General features: G+C 38.6%; 1 protein-coding gene across 1 annotated transcript; it reads right to left on the reverse strand.

The window, feature by feature from the left end:
- Positions 1–10,453: 10,453 nt before the first annotated feature.
- Positions 10,454–18,052, reverse strand: ATP6V1G1 (ATPase H+ transporting V1 subunit G1). The gene is made up of 3 exons (XM_074211751.1): positions 17,887–18,052; positions 14,138–14,238; positions 10,454–13,094 (listed from the first exon to the last, which is right to left on the reverse strand). The coding sequence occupies exons 1-3, from the start codon at positions 17,966–17,968 to the stop codon at positions 12,921–12,923; spliced, it is 357 nt and encodes a 118-aa protein (XP_074067852.1). The 5' UTR covers positions 17,969–18,052; the 3' UTR covers positions 10,454–12,920.
- Between the last annotated feature and the right edge of the window lie 1,570 nt (positions 18,053–19,622).

Consider the following 19,622-nt stretch of genomic DNA (forward strand, 5'->3'; position numbering starts at 1 on the left):
TTGCTCACTGCACAATCTTGGACACCATCATTTCCTCCTCCACTAGGAATGGACCCATTCTTCATTATCACTAAATTCTCTCCAGCTCTTCATTTCTGTATTCTTAGTCCTCTTCCGGTTTGATGAAAAACCCTTAATAAGAAGAATTCTGAAATTACAGGAATAGTTCATAGTGCCTCAACTTCTGGAATCAGTTTCATTCAATTCGACAAATTTTACTGAAATCACTCAATAAATGCTGATTGAACCATGGAGGAACAGGGTAGAGGAAAGATTCCTAAATCAGAAGTGTGCTGGAAAATGTACAAATGACACAGATTCAAGTTTAATTTACATTATTAACATTTTCTTCATCGCTTTTTAAAGTTTGGACAATTAACAAAGTGATGAATCAAGTTCTGATTTCCCAAAAATAATTATTTGTTTTTACAATTTGTTCTCCTGAGCTAGTTGCAGTTGGCTTTGGCAGCTGAAATGGCTTCCGCACAGTCTGCCAGCATCAAGTACAGCTTTACTTTTCATTTCCAGAGGAACAGCAGTCTTCCATAAGATTAAATAACTATAACCTGGAGATTGAGTAGTAATCGAAGAGGCCTCATAAGGGAAGCAAAAGGTAGCTTAGGCAGGACAGTACTGAAGCAACAGGCTAGTAAAGTAAGGTTAATCTACTTTATTTAAAAAAAAAAGGAAAAAGAATTAGGGGAGGGGGAAGAAGCTAGAGTTATTTAAATACAATGAAGTTATTTTTTAAATAAAATGTATAATTTGAAATAATTATCCCTTTCAGTCCCCTTTATCTAAACAAATCCTACCTACCTCAAGTCTTCTCATCATAAAGGCTTACTTGACAACCTTCACTTGATCTCTCTATCCTCCAAACTTTTGCCAGGCATACTCAAGTACCAAAACTGAGTTTATGACAATAGACCACACTGGAATTTTTCTCAGAGCAAGATCCTTGAGAGCCAGGGCCTACAATGAAATAGTAACTCAATACATACTTATGGAGCAATTATATTACTTCCCACTGAGTTAAGCAAGGGTAGGAGCAGAGAAGAAGTGGCATATGATGTCTATATGATCTGGGAGACTCAATGTCCTGATTGATTAGTCCCCTCCACTGTAAAATGAGAGGACTGGACTTGGTAAAGATTTCTTCCAGCTTGGAAATTTTCTCATTCTAGCCTGGTCCAAAACTCCAGTAGACATAAAGTTTTCCTACTGCACAGACTTCTATAAAATGGCTATTCTACAAAGATCCAAAGTCCAGTTTCAGAGTATCCGCAGCTACTATTAAGAGCAAACTAATTAATGACTTCAGCAGCTAGGCTCAAAGAACATGTGGTTGGACAGACTTTGAGAGACTGTGGAGAATAGAAGGGTTCATGGCATGGTCCATGAGGTCAAGATTGAGCAAAAACAATAAAAGATATGCCCAAGATCTACTTGAACTTTATTTAAAAATACTTCCCTGAGGAAAATAACAGATGAAATCTGAGAAATGATTTTAAGAGGTGGATTCTCTTATCTGTGACAGAATGAAAAAAATATTTTAAGATACCGGGCCTACCAGTTTCATATTCATTTTTAAAATTCATTAAATAAAAGTTAATATTCCATAGTTGATACTATGATCAAAAGAGCAAATGCTCTTTTATCAATCATTTATATGTTTATATCTTTCTCCTTAAAAACCCCAGTTAACCTAAGGTACCACCTCACACCTCTCAGACTGGCCAATATGACCAGAAAGGAAAATGGTCAATGTTGAAAGGGATGCAGGAAATCTGGGATACTAAATACATTGTTGGTGGAGCTCATCCAACCTTTCTGGAGAGCAATTTGGAATTATGCCCAAAGGGCAACAAAAATGTGCATACCCTTTGATCCAGCAATACCACTACTGGGTCTATACCCTAAAGAGATTATGAAAAAGGGTAAAAACATCAGTACAAAAATATTCATAGCAGCCCTGTTTGTGTGGTGGCAAAGAATTGGAAATTAAGTGAATGTCCATCAATTGGGGAATGTTTTAACAAACTGTGGTATATGTATGTCTTGGAACACTATTGTTCTATTAGAAACCAGGAGGGATGGGAATTCAGGGAAGCATGGAAGGATTTGCATGAACTGATTCTGTGTGAGATGAGCAGAACCAGAAAAACATTGTACACCCTAACAGCAACATGGGGGTGATGATCAACTTTGACAAACTTGCTCATTACATCGGTGCAACAATCAGGGACAATTTGGGGCTATCTGTGATGGAGAATACCATCTGTATCCAGAGAAAGAATTGTGGAGTTTAAACCAAAGACTATTACCTTTAACTTAAAAAAAAAAAAAAAACATTACCCTATTATGTAATCTTGCTATCTTATACTTTATTTTTCTTCCTCTCATCACATTCAACTTATATCAGTGTATACCATAGGAACAATGTAAAGACTAAGAGACTGCCTTCTGTGTGTGGGGGGGAAGCAAGATTAGAGGAAAAAATTGTAAAATTCAAAATAAATAAAATCTTTATTTTATTTAAAAAAACTAGATAACAATAATAAACAATTCCAAAAAATGCCTTAAAATCATGATCAGTTCATACTGCCTTTCCTTAGGTTAGCTTGTCCCCAGCATTTATTCCCTGGCTTCCCCAAAACAAAAACAAAACATGGAGAGCCCTGGAGTCCAGATTCTGCCTTCTAATAACCCAGAACTGGAAGTATAGTTACAGATATGTTTTTGTTTTTGTTTTAGTTTTTAAGTTGAAGTAGCTGCTGACAACAGTTAAATATAACTGTGTCTTACAGCTCTCACACCCACACAACCACCAACTTAAGCATTCATCAAAGGTTTGCCAAATCCTGCTAATCAACCATTTTCCAGGATTTCAAAGCCACTGAAATAGGTGAGGTCAGCTCACAAGAAAAGGAAAAAAAAAATACCCTTGAGTATATCAATTTACATTAAACAGAGAAATTTAAAATATAGCATACAAAACTTATCAAACAGTGCTTCTATAAGCTAAAATGGACTATTTCAGTGTAATTATATTTAATACAATTATATTTAATACAAATAATGACTAATACAAAGACTTGTATGAATAATAAATAAATAACACAAAAGTCTTAGTGTAGTTTTCAGCTTTTAAAAAATTCAGAGGAGTAAATGCTAAAAGCTTACAAAAATATCTGATCAATTATTTACAATTTTTTAAATGTTGGTGTTACTTATTAAAATTAAACATAGCTACCTTCTTGTACTATTGTCCAAGTCCAATAATCTGCAAATATTGTCAAAGTTTTCATTAGCAGCTACTCAAGGACTAAAAGATTCAAAGTTATAATTCTAATTCTAAGATCATTCAAAGATAGAGTATGAGGTTTTGATGTATGTATAATACCTCACAAGAAAAAGTTCAATGGGCATAGACCAGGTGATCAAGTGTTCAAGCAATATTCATGAAACTTCATATATTCAATGCATATAAACTGACCCATCTTGTTCTTCCACAAAACTCAGAAAACCAAATGAATTTTAAAAAGATTTAAATAACTAAATTTTAAAATATCTTTTGTAAGTATAGCATTTGTACTTCTAAAGGTACTAAAGCTTAAAAATGCACTAAGACTTTGGGGACATGCTGTACAATAGGACCTTGAACATGAAAGCTTTCTTTTTTCCTTTAGAAATCAAACTTTTTAAGGATAAGGATTTTTTTTTCCTTCTAATGAACTGGATTCAATTACTCTGATAAAATTTAAAAGGTTTTTAATTCAACCTAGGTTTTCTTTTCTGGTTTTTATGGGGGGGGGTGGGAGGAGGGATAGATACTGCCAATATATCTAAATGGAGTGGATCAGAGGAAAACTATTTGAGGAACATGGGAAGATATAAAATTATAGTATGTAAAAATAATAGAGATCCTTATTTTTGACCTTCAAAGAGACTCTATGAAGGACTACAGGATATATTAGTTGAATTTGTATGGGACCCTATACCACATCTCTAACTGCTGAAAAACCTTCCTTTCCTTTTCCCTAGGCCCAAGTCAGGTATCATATTCCCCAGTATGCCCAACTAGTATTTGTTCCTTCCCTTTCCAACCACTCTGTTGAATTTCAAGACACTTATCACATTCTATCTTTTTTTGTTGTTTTTTTTAAGGTTTTTGCTAAGCAATGGGGTTTAAGTGGCTTGCCCAAGGCCACACAGCTAGGTAATTTTTTAGTGTTTGAGGCCGAATTTGAACTCAGGTACTCCTGACTCCAGGGCTGGTGCTCTTTCCACTGCACCATCTAGCTGCCCCATCATATTCTATCTTGAATATTATTTGTGCATGTTTTATCAGTCATCTATAAACTACTTGAAAGCATAGGTTATTATTGTGTTTCCCAAAGGCCTAGTTGCCTTAAATATATGGTGACATATACTTGATGAAAGCACTTCATTTAACTGATGGAGGCTTGAGAGGCAGGTATTTCCAAATTTATACAACCGTTATGAGTTTTCTCACTCTTAAGGAAAAAAAAATTGTATCCTAAGATCATAGATTTAGAGCAAATTTTGAGACGATCAATCCCAGGAAAAATGACATGACTTGCTATAGTCCCACAGGTAAGAAAAAAAGTCAGGAATTGACCTGAGTAGTTTAGGTCAAATCCCAAGCTCTTATCATTGCACCATGCTGGATAGGTCTTTGACGAGATGATGTCCATTAAAAATAAAGTACTTTCACTTATACAAAAATATACATAGCAGCCCTGTTTGTGGTGGCAAAGAATTGGAAGTCAAGTAAATGTCCTTCAGTTGGGGAATGTCTTAGTAAACTGTGGTATATGTATGTCATGGAACATTATTGTTCTATTAGAAACCAGGAGGGATGGGAATTCAGGGAAACCTGGAGGATCTGCATGAACTGATGCTGAGCCAGATGAGCAGAACCAGAAGAACATTGTACACCCTGATAGCAACATGGGGGTGATCAACTTTGATGGACTTGCTCATTCCATCAGTGCAACAATCAGGGACAATTTGGGGCTGTCTGCAATGGAGAATACCATCTGTACCCAGAGAAAGAACTGTGGAGTTTGAACAAAGACCAAGGACTATTACCTTTAATTTAGGAAAAAAAAACTGATATCTTATTGTCTGAGCTTGCTATCTCTTTTACTTTATTTTTATAACTTTATTATTTATTATTTTATTATTCTTTTGCTCTTCCATAAGGATATGATTTCTCTCTCATCACATTCAATTTGGATCAATGTATACCATGGAAACAATGTAAAGACTGGCAAATTGCCTTCTGTGGAGGGTGGGGGGAGGGAAGTAAGATTAGGGGGAAAATTGTAAAATTCAAAAAAATAAAATCTTTAAATTAAAAAAAAAGTAAAGTGCTTTGCAAACCTTATGGAATCATTAAAATTCTAGTTACACATACTATCTTCACTGTCACCAATCTGGTGAGTCAACAGAGCAGTTAGGAATGTTCCTCAAGGAGGTTACATGTCATGTATATAGCCAGGAATGTAATCACAAATCCAGGTTCTCCAACTTCAATTTAGAATAGCTTCTGAGATAGTATTCCTGTGCTGTGTTGGATTTGGATTTGGATTTGGCATGCAAAAAAGAATAAAATTCATAATAGGTATATTCCAAAGGACTCATGCTGAAACATGCTACTCAATTCACTCAATTCATGACAAGAGATGGTATTGAGACATAAATTTTTTGGACATTGATTTTTCCCAATTGTTTTTGCAGGTATGGGGGAGAGAAAATAATTGTTAATTTTTAAATGTTTTTAAAACATTTCTATGTATATGCATAATACACTATATACTATATACATATATATATGTTTGTGTGTATACAAAGTGTTTTGCAATCACCTACATTTCCACCCAGATGCCCCACTGGTACCTCAATTTTAAAATTTACAAAACTCAGATAGTTTTCCCCCAAACCTTCTCTTGTCAATTGTCAATACCTCCCCATTCATTCATTGAGTCCAGTATTTATAACCCGTGAGTTTAACTCCTTCTCCCCTTCACCTCTTACCTCCAATCATTTACCTATTGTGGTAATTCCTTCAAAAATATTTCTATCTTCTATTCCTAAATCTTCAATCCTAGCACTGTATTTCTTCCCCTTTCTTCTCTATCCTCATTTTCAATGTCTTTCATGCTTCCTTTAATTCTAGCTCTGTACTACTTTAATTCATTCTTTCTAAGAAGGACATAACCATAGGTTCTTGAAGGGTTTCTTCTGTGGAGGGCAAGTTCTGACAAATTCTACCATTTTGGAAAGGCAGATTTAGGCCTGATGATATATGCTGCTCATTGCATAGTCTAAGAGAGATTCTTCACGTGGTAGTCAAACACCAATTTTTTTTTGTGCCCATTTGACTCCTCAGAAGGAAATGAAGTTAACATTGTTGAGACATGCACTTTTAGAAATGGTTAATGTGGAAATTTTTGCTGGATTGTGTATATATGTGTATGAGTGTATGGGGATTTTGTTTTGATTTGCACAAATAGGAGAGGTCAAAAAAAATGAACATTGGTAACATAAAAATAACAAAAAAAATGAGGCACAAAAAACTTATCACCTGGCTTAAAGCACTTTCTTCAAAAACAGCTTAATACCTTTAATTTTCCAATTTACTTTCATCCATTAAACAGCCTCTTACACTGCAGTCACTTTTCCAGTCTTAGCCCAAATATTTGACCTCCCAAATTCAAAGCAAACTTTTTACCTAAATAAAAAGGCACCTGCTTTGCAGTACTCTTCCTAGCTCCATATTCCTTGACCAGCCAACCTGGTATATTAATCTGCTCTTTAAATATCCTTTCAGCTCTAGAATTATGTCTAAGAGTTTCCACTAGGTTCTGATTACTTCCCATGCATCCATTCTGGAATTTAAGCTCCTCTGGTTCTTTCTCTTTCTCCACCAAGCCAAACCAACTGCTACTTGCAACCTACTCAAGAATATTAGAAAGGCCCTTAAGGATCATCCAGTTCGAAGGGGCGGAGCCAAGATGGCAACAAGAGAGGATCCTGTCTTAGGCACTCTCTCATAAAACTTCTAAACTAAGGATTTTAACTAAATTTTCGAGAGACGGAACCCACAGAGGGACCCAGTGAGGCAGTTCTCCTACTCAAGGTAACCTGGAAAATAGCAGAAAGGCTCTGCTCCTCAGGGTTAGAGGGGCGGCCCGCCAGAGGGGTGGCCCACAAGAGCAAAAGAACTTCAGCCTCCTGGAGGCAGCCCCAGGGTGCTGGGAGCTGCCGTTCACAGCAGCAGGGGAGATTCCTGAGCTACACCTGGGGAGCACCAGATACAAATTGGGGGAACAGCAGGGGACCTCTGCCAGAGCAAGTACTTTAAGTCCAGCCCTCAGGGTACACAGCAAGCAGCATGGCCAAGGCAGGAAACAGAAGCAGGCAGAGCTGGTAAGTAGGAGCCCCCAGGGCATAAGCCCATTGATCTGAGAGAGGGGAGTGAAGAGAGAGACTGCTGAGCTCTGTCCTCTGCCCCTGGAACAGGACTCTGGGGCAATGACCACATTCAGATCCTGATCTCAGTCTAGGCTCCCCATAGAACAGCGGGGGGCCCCCTCCACCCCAGCCCCGTAGGAGAGGGGAGCATATATGGTTATTCACAGACCAGGAGGGAGGACAGAGCCTCACACACTGAGATCCTTGTGGGAGTGTCCCAAAAGCTCAGGAAGCACCCCAAAAACAAGCTTAGGCTGGGAAAATGAGCAAGCAGAGAAATAAGAGGAACACCATTGAGAAATACATTATCTATGATCCCAAGAAGGATCAATATACTCAGTCTGAAGGTGAGGAAACACAAGCTCCTGCATCTAAAGACTGCAAGAAAAACAGAAACTGGGATCAGGCTATGACAGAGCTCAAAAAAGACTTTGAAAATCAAATGAGGGAGTTAGAAGAAAAACTGGGAAAAGAAATGAGAGATGCAGGAAAAACATGAAAATGAAGTCAGCAGCTTAGTCAAGGAAATCCAAAAAAATGCTGAAGAAAATAGCATGCTAAAAACCAGCTTAGGTCAAATGGATAAAACAGTTCAAAAAGTTATTGAGAAGAATGCTTAAAAAAGCCAGATGGAAAAAGAGATAAGAAAACTCTTTGAGGAAAACAAATCCTTCAGACAAAGAATATAACTCGGGGAGATTCATGAATTTACAAGAAATCAGGACTCATTACTTCAAAACCAAAAATATGAAAAATTAGAAGAAAATGTGAAACATCTCATTGAAAAAACAACTGATATGGAAAACAGATTTAGGAAAGATAATTTAAAAATTATTGGAATACCTGAAAGTCATGATCAGGAAAAGAGCCTTGACATCATTTTCAAAGAATTACTACAGGAAAATTGCCCTGATATCCTAGAAGCAGAGGGCAAAATAGAAATGGAGAGAATCTAACCATCCCCCTGAGAAAGAGATCTCAAAAAACCAAGCCCTAGGAATATTATAGCCAAGTTCCAGAACTCCCAAGTCAAAGAGAAAATATTACAAGCAGCCAGAAGGACATAATTCAAATACCATGGAGCTGTAGTCAGGATCTCACAGGACTTAGCAGCAACTACATTAAAAGCTCTAGGGCTTGGAATATAATACACCGGAAGGCAAAAGAGCTTAGAATGCAACTGAGAATCAACTACCCAGCAAGGCTGAATGTCCTCTTCCAGGGAAAAAGACGGACTTTCAATGAACCAGGGGAATTTCAAATGTTCCTGTTGGAATGGCCAGAGCTGAACAGATTTGATCTTCAAAGACAGGACTCGGGTGAAGCATAGAGATTGGAGAAGGGGAAAATATGAGGGACTTAATGATGATGAACTGCATGTATTCCTGCATAGAAAAATGACACTGATAATACTCATATGAACCTCCTCAATTAATAGAGCCAGTAGAAGGAGCCTTTATAGTTGAAGCACAGGAGAAAGCTGAATTTGAAGATAAAATAATATGGTATAAAAATGTTGTCAATAGAAAAAAGGGAAATGTAATGGGAGAAAGAGGGGGGAGAGGGGGAATAGGCCAGGATGTTTCATATAGTGGGATTTTTCTTTATTGCAGTGAGCTGTTGCAATGATATGGAAGGGGGGGAGGACAGGGGGGAATGGGGGAGTCTTCGTTCTCATCAGAGGTGGCTAGGAGAGGAAACAGCATATATATTCAATGGGGCACAGGCATCTGGAGAGGGGGGGACAGAGGGAAGGGGGGATGTGAGTGATGGAGAGGATAGAGCATGATGGGAAGAGTGGTCAGATATAACACATTTTCTTTTTTACTTCTTGCAAGGGGCTGGGATTGGAAGGCCTGTCAGGGACCATGGGGCCAGGTGGATGCTGGGCCTAAGGGGTGGGGGTGGGGGAGCTCGGGGCCTCTTAGCCTCAGGACCAGGGATCTGTCTGCTGTGCCACTCAGCTACCCTGCAGCAGAGTCAGAGTGAAGGGGGAGAGAAAATATGGTACATGGTAATGGAGAAGTACGAGGGGAGGGAGTTGCAATCAGCAATGGCAAAGGTGGAAAAATATGGAAGTCACTTTTGTGATGGACTTACCCTAAAGAATGTGATCCACCGGCAACAGAGTTGTTGGTGTTGGAACAAAGACTGAAGCACGGTTTTTTATTATTTGGGGGGGCAGGGCAAATGGGGCTGGGTTGCCTGCCTGGGGCCACATAGCAGGGTGATCATTGGGTGTCTGAGGCCGGATTTGGAACCGGGTGCTCTGTCTGCCACCCAGTCACCCCTACTATTATTATTTTATTTTATTTGGGGTCTTTTTTTTTGTTTTGTTTTTGCAAGGCAGTGGGGTTGGGGTGGCTTGCATGTCACACGACTGGGTGATTGTTGGGTCTATGGGGCTGGATATGGGCTCAGGTGCTCCTGGCTCCAGGGCTGGTGCTCTGTCCATTGTACCACCGGGCCATACCTACAATTATTAGTATTATTTTTTTAATTTTAATTTTTTCCTCTCCCCCTTTATCACTCAAGCGAGTCTATATTTTTTGGAGGGGAGGGGGCATTTTCTTTACTCTTAAACAAGAATGTTATTAATGTATAAAAAAATTATTTGTACAAAATGAGAATAAATATTAAATATTAAAAAAAGGATCATCCAGCTCAATTCTCTCATGAGGAAACTGTTTCAGATGAAATGACTTGCCCAAGTTCAAATAATTAATTCCCTGACTTAACATCCTGATTGAACTAAAGAAACCAAAAGCTTCTACTTTGGCAAAAATGACCTGCAGACATATCAATTCTTGTCAATGAAAAATATAGTCTAAGAAATACCCTGAGATAGACTTTCCCTTTGACACAGAAACCTGTATATAAAGAAAAATTTTTCCCTATTATTTAATATACCTTGCTAATACTTCCCCCTCCAAAAAACAAACACTAGTCATAGGTTCAAAAAGCATTTATTAATCATTTACTTCTATTTTTGCAAATGTCAGGCACCATACAAAAAGAAACATGGTTAGTCCAAAAGTATGGTAACCACTATTAAAATTAAATTGTTACAAAGGATTAACTTCCTCCCCCTTACCTCCTTTAAGTTTTGGTTCCCTCAACTGGGAATGCTAATAATTGCAATTAAGCAAGAACCATACAAATGTGAATGCTAATAGTCAAATCATCCAAGTCAATGTATATCACAGATGTACACATACAAAATGCAGATTAACCTATTCAGATTAGTGTCATGACCTCTACCCAGTTAGAAGCAAGGTTGGTATGACCTCTACCCAATTAGAAGCATAAACCCAGTGTAGTCCCTTTACCCAGAAATAATTGAATAAATTTCAAGTTTTTAATAGAGCTTTCCTCATGACATTGGGAGATAGGTAACCATGCCACTCAGAAAAGGATTTATTAGCCCCTGACCATGTTGAATGGTTTCCAAGATAGTCAGATGATTAATCTAGTTGTTTCCTGAAAATGTGGGTTTAGGATCAAAGGTTTTCTCAATTATATGAGAAATTTAACATGTGAGATATAAGTGAATTGGGATGGCCAAGGGTTGGAAGAAGTGATAGAACAAAGCAACTACTAAAGATATACAGAATTATAGCAGTAGGCAGATCTCAGAGATTGAATATGATCATGCCTCTCCTTTATATTTCTTTCTTTTGAGGGGAGAGGTATCTTAAGAAAAAGTGGTCCTTGAAATGGGGAGAAGTAAAAGTTATTAAATGGCAACAGGTAGAAATCTGAGAAGAGCCATCACAAATCTCACAGATCAATTCTCACAGGTCTAATATGGGAGAAAAAGAGACTACTGGCAAACAGACTTAAGACAAATGCTGACCTACATTTGTAGGAATTTTTTCCACTAAGAACTCCCTATATTACTAAGAACAAGAAGTCCAGCCCCTATCCTTTCCTATTGGTCAAACTACAGTGCAACTACTTCAAATGATTCAGGGGTCTATCTTTACAACACTCATTTAAGACAATGTGACCTTTTCTAGAGAATCACCAAACTGGAATGGGTATCTAGTGGAGTTCTCTAGAGGGGAACTGGAAAATAAATGCTAGGGGCCAGATTTACAGTTATCATGTCTTATAAACTCTGAGGTTCCAAGTTTAAAGTTGTGCCAGCAACACTTTTTTTTTAACACTTCTAAAACTTCTGAGATTTGAGAAAATGGTACTAATGTAATAGAAGATGTTTTTAATGTAACAGCTTTCCTCCAACAGGAAGAAGATGGGTCAGCAGTAGAATGAGATTTTCCTTAAGAAATCTCGATGAATTCCAGTGCATTCTCCCATAATGAAAAAGCTTAGCAACCACAAAAGGGTAGACTAAGAATTCCTTGAGGAGTGGCTGGCACCTTCTCCTTTTGTACCTGTACCCATAACTTTAGTGCTGCCCTCACTAAACCCAACACAATACTGAGCACAGAGTAGAAGTTCAATAAATATTTGATTGAATTCAGTGACCCATATAATAAACTTACATGCCTATATATGGCATGTACTGGCTTTAAACATCTAGAACACCAGAAATTATTTTTCAGATTAAATAAGACACAGAAAGTCAGTAATATGGGGAACCCCTGAGAAAAGGCCAACAGATTTAACATGTTCTACTTAACATTAAGACAATTTATTCTTTTTTCTCCCTACAGTATCCATAATATACATTTTCTGAAGGCTTTGGAGACCATCAATTTCCCAAGCAATGTAATTGAGCAACTGACTTTTTTAGACTAATTGCTTTAAAAAAGCCTGAGTCAAAGGAAAAAATTCAAGCTAAGGAATACTTATATTGAATAGTCTTTACTTTCAAGAGACCATAAGAGTACTAAATGTAACAAGGTCTTCATAAGCACCTGAGTTCTGTCAGCTGGTTCTCTTCCATCAAGGGTAACTCAAAGGATTCTAAATGGCTCTATCAGTAACATTATTACACTAAAACTCATCTAGCTAGGGCTATTTTAAGCATTCCCATTTCTTTCCAATATTTCTCTGATGTTTACAATAATGAAGACCTTACTTAGAATACATATTCAAATACATTTTAATTCCTTTCTTGGACTTTTCTTCATCATTGAAACCATCTAGGAAAACATGTAGCATTCTCCAGGTTACCAACTAAAAAGGCACAAAAAAGCTGTACTCAATAAATCAATTAGTATGAAATAAGAAAAAAAAGGATATTAACTCTTTGGATGAGCTTTCAGTCTTTATGAAGCTAGATTCTCTAGACTCCAAAATGATTGAAGTACTATACCAAATACTATACAGAAATAATTTAAAATCTTTATACAAGAATGTAATTGCAGCATGGATAAAGCTTCACATTCTACAATAGGGCAAATTGAACTGCCAATCCATCTTTCAAATGTGAGCTTATTCCTTTTATCTTATCCATTTATGCGGTAGTTCTCATGGATTTCTGGATGGATGTCACACACAAAAGCCAGCAGGTTTTCCAGGACTTCTTCCCTGTTCCTCTGGAAGTGGTTTTGGAGGACAGACATCTTCTCCAAGGTTTCCTTCTCTACTTCAGAGCTGCAACTGCCATGGCTACCAAGAGCCTGATGGGGAAGGATAGAGAACAAAAGTCAAGATTATAGGGAATAATCTAAAAAGTACACTGTTTAGTTTCAAGAAAAACATAATTTCACCAATAATATAAATAATTCAGCAATAAGCACTTTTAATGAACACTTTCCTTCTACAGACAGCAACACTTCCAGGTTAATATCTTAGTTTCAAATGTTGGGGGATCTTGCGATGTTTAAAATACTGAAGGCATAAAGAAATACACATACCAATAGGCTTGTAATGGAAAAAATCTCAGTTTCTACAGTTAAGAATTCCACATGAAAACAGTCAAGAAATATTAAAAAAAAATATGACTATATTTTCAGGTATACACTTCAAACCATCCAATCACAAAAAATTAGCTCTCATTTTGTACCAATTTCAAAATGTCACTCTAGGTTCTAGATATAAATCATGGTCCTGACAACTATCAATTATGCATCAATTTTATAGGAACTTAATTACCAACTTTTGGGAGGCAAGAATGGTTCCTACACAGGAAAAATCTTACTTTTAACAGCTTTGATATACTCTGTTAAGTGAAAGAATAACAATGTCCAAAAACATAGTATGTCCAAATATCCAAGAATATAGATAATAATTAGGTTAGCAGCTTACAACACTATTAAGGATTCATATTTTCCACACAAGAAAAAATTTGAAGTTCAACAGCTCTCAACCATACCAATAACCCCAGCAGTCCAATAAAACCTTTATGTAACTAAGGAAAACATTTCAATTATATTATCTGGAGTTTAAATGAAAAAAGGCATGCTTTCAAATTTTAATACCAATACTTTTAAAAGAAGGCAATTCTTTTAAGTAGTATAAAGTATTTTTCAGTGATGTTCTCAACTCCCAAATAAAACTTGCTTATAGGTTATGGCTTAAAAACAATGAACTCTGAAGTTAAGCTCCGCTAATTTTCACTAGTGTATCCATCAGGCAAGGACAAGCATACTTCCAAATGGAGTAGTATGGTCTCCATATCTGAAGACTAAGGGAACAAGGCAAACAATAAGTGGGAACCAACCGCAGCTTCTTTGGCTTTAAACTCTTTCTCTCTCTGTAATCGGTATTGCTCAATTTCAGCCTGAGCTTCTTCTTTTGCTTGCTTCAGTCTCCGGTTCTTCCCTGTTTTCAAAGAAGTTGCATCAGAAAGACATTACAAGACAGAAAGGAGATTTTAAAATATTGTGATTTAACAGGAAGTAAAAATGAGGTATGTATACATGAACCAAAGGGAAAGATCACAGATTTGTGCCAAAAGGAACATTAGATGGCTTCAAGTCTAATCCTTTATTTTACAAGTAGGGGAAACTGAGGCAAATAGAGGTTTGGTGACATCCACAGAAAAATAATGCTAGTATTTGAGGCGTTCCTGAACTGAGGTCTTCCTGATTCTAAGTCTCTCTCTTATCCACCACATCATGCTGCCTCTCAGGGAAATGGAAAACATAATTAGAGCCTGGCCCAGTTGATTTTCAAAGGGACAGACATTAGATTATATGTCTAGGAAAAATTATGTACCTAAACCTTTCAGTTAGGTCCTCAGCACCCTTTCTCCACTCCACTAAACAAACCCCATTCTATCACCAAGAATGAAGGTTTCAGGCCCAATTCCATAAGTTAACTTGCCTTCCAAAGTTCTTTTCCAAAACACATTGAAGATGAGGTAATTGACACGATTATCTGCACTAATTCTATTTAATTTTTCAGTGGGTGGAGAACTATATTCAGTCATTCCCAACTGCTAGCATAGTATAAACTATCAATATTGCCTATAGCAACACATACACACCCCCAAATTAATCTCCAGATACTTCAAGAAAAATCAAATGATTAGAAAGAAAAGGAAAACAGATCTAACTTTCCATTATATCAAGCTTATATGAACAGTATTTCAAGTCTGAAATAAACCTTAAGGAGCTAGAAGTAAGAAGAGAGATTCTTAGACCATAATCATTATCCAGAGGCAGGTAACATGTTTTTTTCTACTTTTTCTACTTAACCTTCTTTCATTTAAGACACCAAGTTGTCAGCAAAATAATGGGAAATCAAGCTCTAAGTGGAAACTTCAGCTAGAATTTGCCAATTCTTCATTAATCTCCTGTTTCTGAAGCCTACATTTGTCCCTTTCCTTGGGAGTCTTTGAATTTCTTCTAATCTTTGCCAACCTATCTTTCCCTTATTTCTGTGGTCCCTATGTTTCTAACACTGTTTCTCACTCATATTTCTGTTTCTTTCTCCATTGTTTCTCTGACACAATCTTTTTGCTCTCAAGTTTTGTTGTTGTCGTTTCTTAGTTTTTTTTCCCCCATGTAATGGGTCCTCTTCAACAGTCGTAGCAGCTTTTCTGTCCCTCCTCCGTTCTGACTTATCTATGAAATTCTCAAGTCTTCTCTTTTTTGCCTGTCTCTATTATGAAACATCAAAAACCTCTGCCCCTCCTCCTCAGTTGTTTTCCCCATTTCCGTTATTTGGAACCACCATCCTTTTCTTAGTCACTCCAGCTCAAAAATGTCATAGTCTTTTTCCTTTAACATGTCATACCATCTGGACCCTCACTAAGTATATGCCACTTCAGCAACTCTTCCCATATGTCTTTCTCTCTATTTCTACCTTTCCCACCAAAACTCAGGCCATCATTATCATGCAGATTATTAAAAAATATTTTTAAATGGCTTCCTGATCTTCAATCCATCCCAATATTGCTGCCAGAGTAATCTACCTAAAGTACAAATCTGAACACCTCATTCCCCAATTCAAAAATTCTGAATGGCTTCCACTCTCAAAGGGATCAAATATAAATCCATTTAGCCCAGTATTCCTCCTAAAGTACATTTCTTTAAATGTCCCATTCGTTACTCCTCCTGATTGGAATCAAAACTATATATACTGGCACCTGAAACATGCTTGTGCCAATTCCTTAATGTCCAATTTCCTAACTACAATTTCTCCACAGATCTGCTTAAACACTATCTCTTATCTTCTGTTTTGGAGAAGTAATTTTAATTTATCCCTCTGTACCTTTCCAATGAACAGTTAAGTGTCAAAATGAAGACCCATATTCCTGAGTTCAAATTTGACAGGCCTGCCCCAGACTACCTGTGTGATTCTGGACAAAATCAGTTAACCATGTTGCCTCAGTTTCCACATCTGTAAAATGACATGCAGAAGGAAAAATAGCAAACCATTTCAGTATCTTTGTCAAGAAAATCCCAAACAGGATCATAATAACACCACCTTTCTGATGAACTAATAAATGTATCTATCACACTCCATTTTATATTAATTATTTGAGTTTCTTTACCTCTTCCATTAAAAATCCATGAAATCTAGGAGAAATTGTCAATCTTTTTTTGTCTATCAGAAAACCACTCTAGAGTACATGTTTGCTGAATGAGTGAAGTTCAGGGCTAAGATGCAAAGAAATCTCAGTACTCCAGTGACCAAGAAACAGTGAAAGGACAACAAACAGTTTAGCTGAACAATCTAACTGTGCAGTTGAGTATGAAGAGTAACTTAAGATCTAAAGAATGAGTTGGGAAGCAAATCAGTCCTCTCATACCTATTCCTTTACACTCCACCACTGCACACTCATCAGCATTTCTGAACAATTAGGGACTAGAAACCAGAATTCTACCATTCAACAAGGAGTAGAACAAGGGTTAATTGCTTCTGCTTAAAGTTAAAGACTCCATATGCTTTCCTTTATGTTAACTAGTTCAGACTTTTACTCTGCATGTATTCTGTCTATGGTGGCATGCAGGTGGGTGGTACAGCTCTGGAGTCAGGAGGTCCTGAATTCAAAGCTGACTGCGTGACCTTGGCCAGGCCATTTAACCTTGATTGGCTCCAGTAATACTAATTCATAATTGGCCACCGGATCTAGATAGCTCTGCAGGAGAAAGTGAGACCCAATTCTCTTGCTTTTCCTGACATCATCTCCCTGATGTCGGGTTCTTCTTCCAGAACAAAAGGACAAACACCATCCGGTTATAGATTTATGTCTCCTCTCATCAGACTGTAAGCTCCATTATGACCAACACTTATTTTTATTTTTGCATGTCCAGAACTCATCAACAGGAGGTATTTAATAAGTGACTAGCTTACTATATTCAAGACTCTGAAATACAAAGATTAGTCTTACCCTGTTGGACCTTAAAAATTAAATTGGGAGAGATATAGATCTATATATAGATATAGATATAGATATACACATAAGTAGGATTTAAGGTAAAATGGTAATAAAGTTAAAGCAAAAATACAAAAGAGTGATAGTCCAGGCAGAAAAGAAGGGTCAAAGACTCCATTCCAAGGACCCCAGGGGAGGGCGGGGTGGAGGGGCAGGAGTGGGCAGGTCCTATTAGGGGAAAAAGTTAAATGGTTTCTCTGGTAGAAAAAGAACATCCAGAGCCCGAGGAGAACTGCAGGAAACAATCAGAAGAGGTGGGCAGGAATGGAATTTTAAGTCGCTAGCTTCCCGGGACAGGAGGCGCCTCCCTAGGCCGAGCTGCAGCTTCTCTTCTCCCACTCCGCCTCCCACCCTTCACCTCTGACCCCACCCCACCCGGGCTAATCCTAGCAGGCCTGGGCCGGGTGGGGGATGGAAGAGAAGGGCCCAGCCCCAAGCCATCCCCTCAGCCTCGGGCTTGCGACGCTTTGGTGCCTGCTCCCCATAAACCGAGCCCGACCTGGGGCGGCCCCAGCTCCTCCGCAGCCTGCCCTGCACCCCCGCGCCCCCGGCCCCACAGGCGCCGCCGCGGCCCCGCCGCTCACGTTTGCGGGCCTCAGAAACCTTCTCGGCGGCGCGCTTCTCCGCCTGCAGCAGCTGCTGAATCCCCTGCGACTGGCTGGCCATGGCGATACCGAAGCGGCTAGGCCCCAAAAGCCCTTCTTCCTGCTCTTCTGCTTCCCGGCACGTCAGGTGACCAGCCCCAGCCGCGGGTCGGGTCACGTGACGTGCGTCCCGTGATCACGTCCCCGCCCATTCCCAGCCTGGGTCAGATGACGGGCTTCTGGGGCGGGAGAGAAAAAAACCCTCCTGTCGCCACCAAGCTCGGCCTGGGGCTGTTCTGGACATGCGCACAAACTTCTCTTCCTCTCCGACATACCCCGCCCCCATCTCCCTAGCCTAGAGAGACCTGGGGATGTTTCCTGGTGGAATTGCAACCTGCAGGATCTGGCAGCGACTCTGCAGATCGGCTGCTCCAATCCAGCCCTTTTGGGGGAAAAAAAAATTATGCTTGTCTTTTTCTCTATTTTTTGAAATTATTACCATCTTTTGCTTTTTTCATTCCTAATTTCTTCCTTACTCCCCTTTAGTGAGCATCTCTTGTAACAAATCATTTTTTTGTTTTTGGTTTTTTTTTAGGTTTTTGCAAGGCAAACGGGGTTAAGTGTCTTGCCCAAGGCCACACAGCTAGGTAATTATTAAGTGTCTTGAGACCGGATTTGAACCCAGGTACTCCTGACTCCAGGGTCGGTGCTTTATCCACTACACCACCTCGCCGCCCCCACATATATATTCTTTATAGCATTTTTTTAAAAGAAAGATTTTATTTATTTTGAGTTTTACAATTTTTTCCACATTCTTGCTTCCCTCCCCCCACCTCCCACAGGAGGTAGTCTGTTAGTCTTCACATTGTTTCCATGCAATGATCTAAGCTGAATGTGATGACACAGAAATCATATCCTTAAGGAAGAAAAATAAAGTATGAGATAGTAAAATTACATAATAATTTAACACACACACACCCCCCCCAATTTGATGGTAAAAGTCTTTGGCCTTTGTTCAAAGTCCACAATTCTTTCTCTGGATACAGATGGTATTCTCCATTGCAGACAGCCCCAAATTGTCCCTGGTTGTTGCACTGAAGGGATGAGCAAGTCCATCATGGTTGATCATCACCCCCATGTTGTATAACATTCTCTTTACACATGCTTCTAGGCAGAGAGGTAGATAGAGCTTTAGGCCTGGAGTCAGACCTAAAAACAAATTGATGATGATTGATGTTTGTCCTTCATTCTCTAAGATCATGGCATCAGGGAGGTGATGTCATAACAAGCACATGAATTGGATTTGAGTGAAGGGGTGCTGTGCTAAGTCACTAGCTTCTCTTTCTCCTCCAGAGCTATCTGGGTCCAGGGCTCAGGATGACTGAAGACGGCCCTGGATTCAAGGCAGTCAGGGATAAGTGACTTACCCAAGGTCACACAGCTAGTAAGTGGCAAGTGTCTGAGGATGGATTTGAACTCCGGTCCTTCTGACTCCACAGTGCTCTATCCATTGCATGACCTAGCTATATGACCTCAAATACTTATTAGCTGTGTGACTTTGGATAAATCACTAGCTGCCCCTGCTTCAATTTCCTCAACTGTAAAATGGCATAATAATAGTCTCTACTTCTCAGGACTGTTGAAAGGATCAAATATAATGATATTTTTTTTTTTAAAAAGATCAATGTGGGGAGCGGCTAGGTGGCGCAGTGGATAGAGCACTGGCCCTGGAGTCA

This window comes from Macrotis lagotis, chromosome 1 (assembly GCF_037893015.1).
Source record: "Macrotis lagotis isolate mMagLag1 chromosome 1, bilby.v1.9.chrom.fasta, whole genome shotgun sequence".
NCBI lineage: Eukaryota > Metazoa > Chordata > Mammalia > Peramelemorphia > Peramelidae > Macrotis > Macrotis lagotis.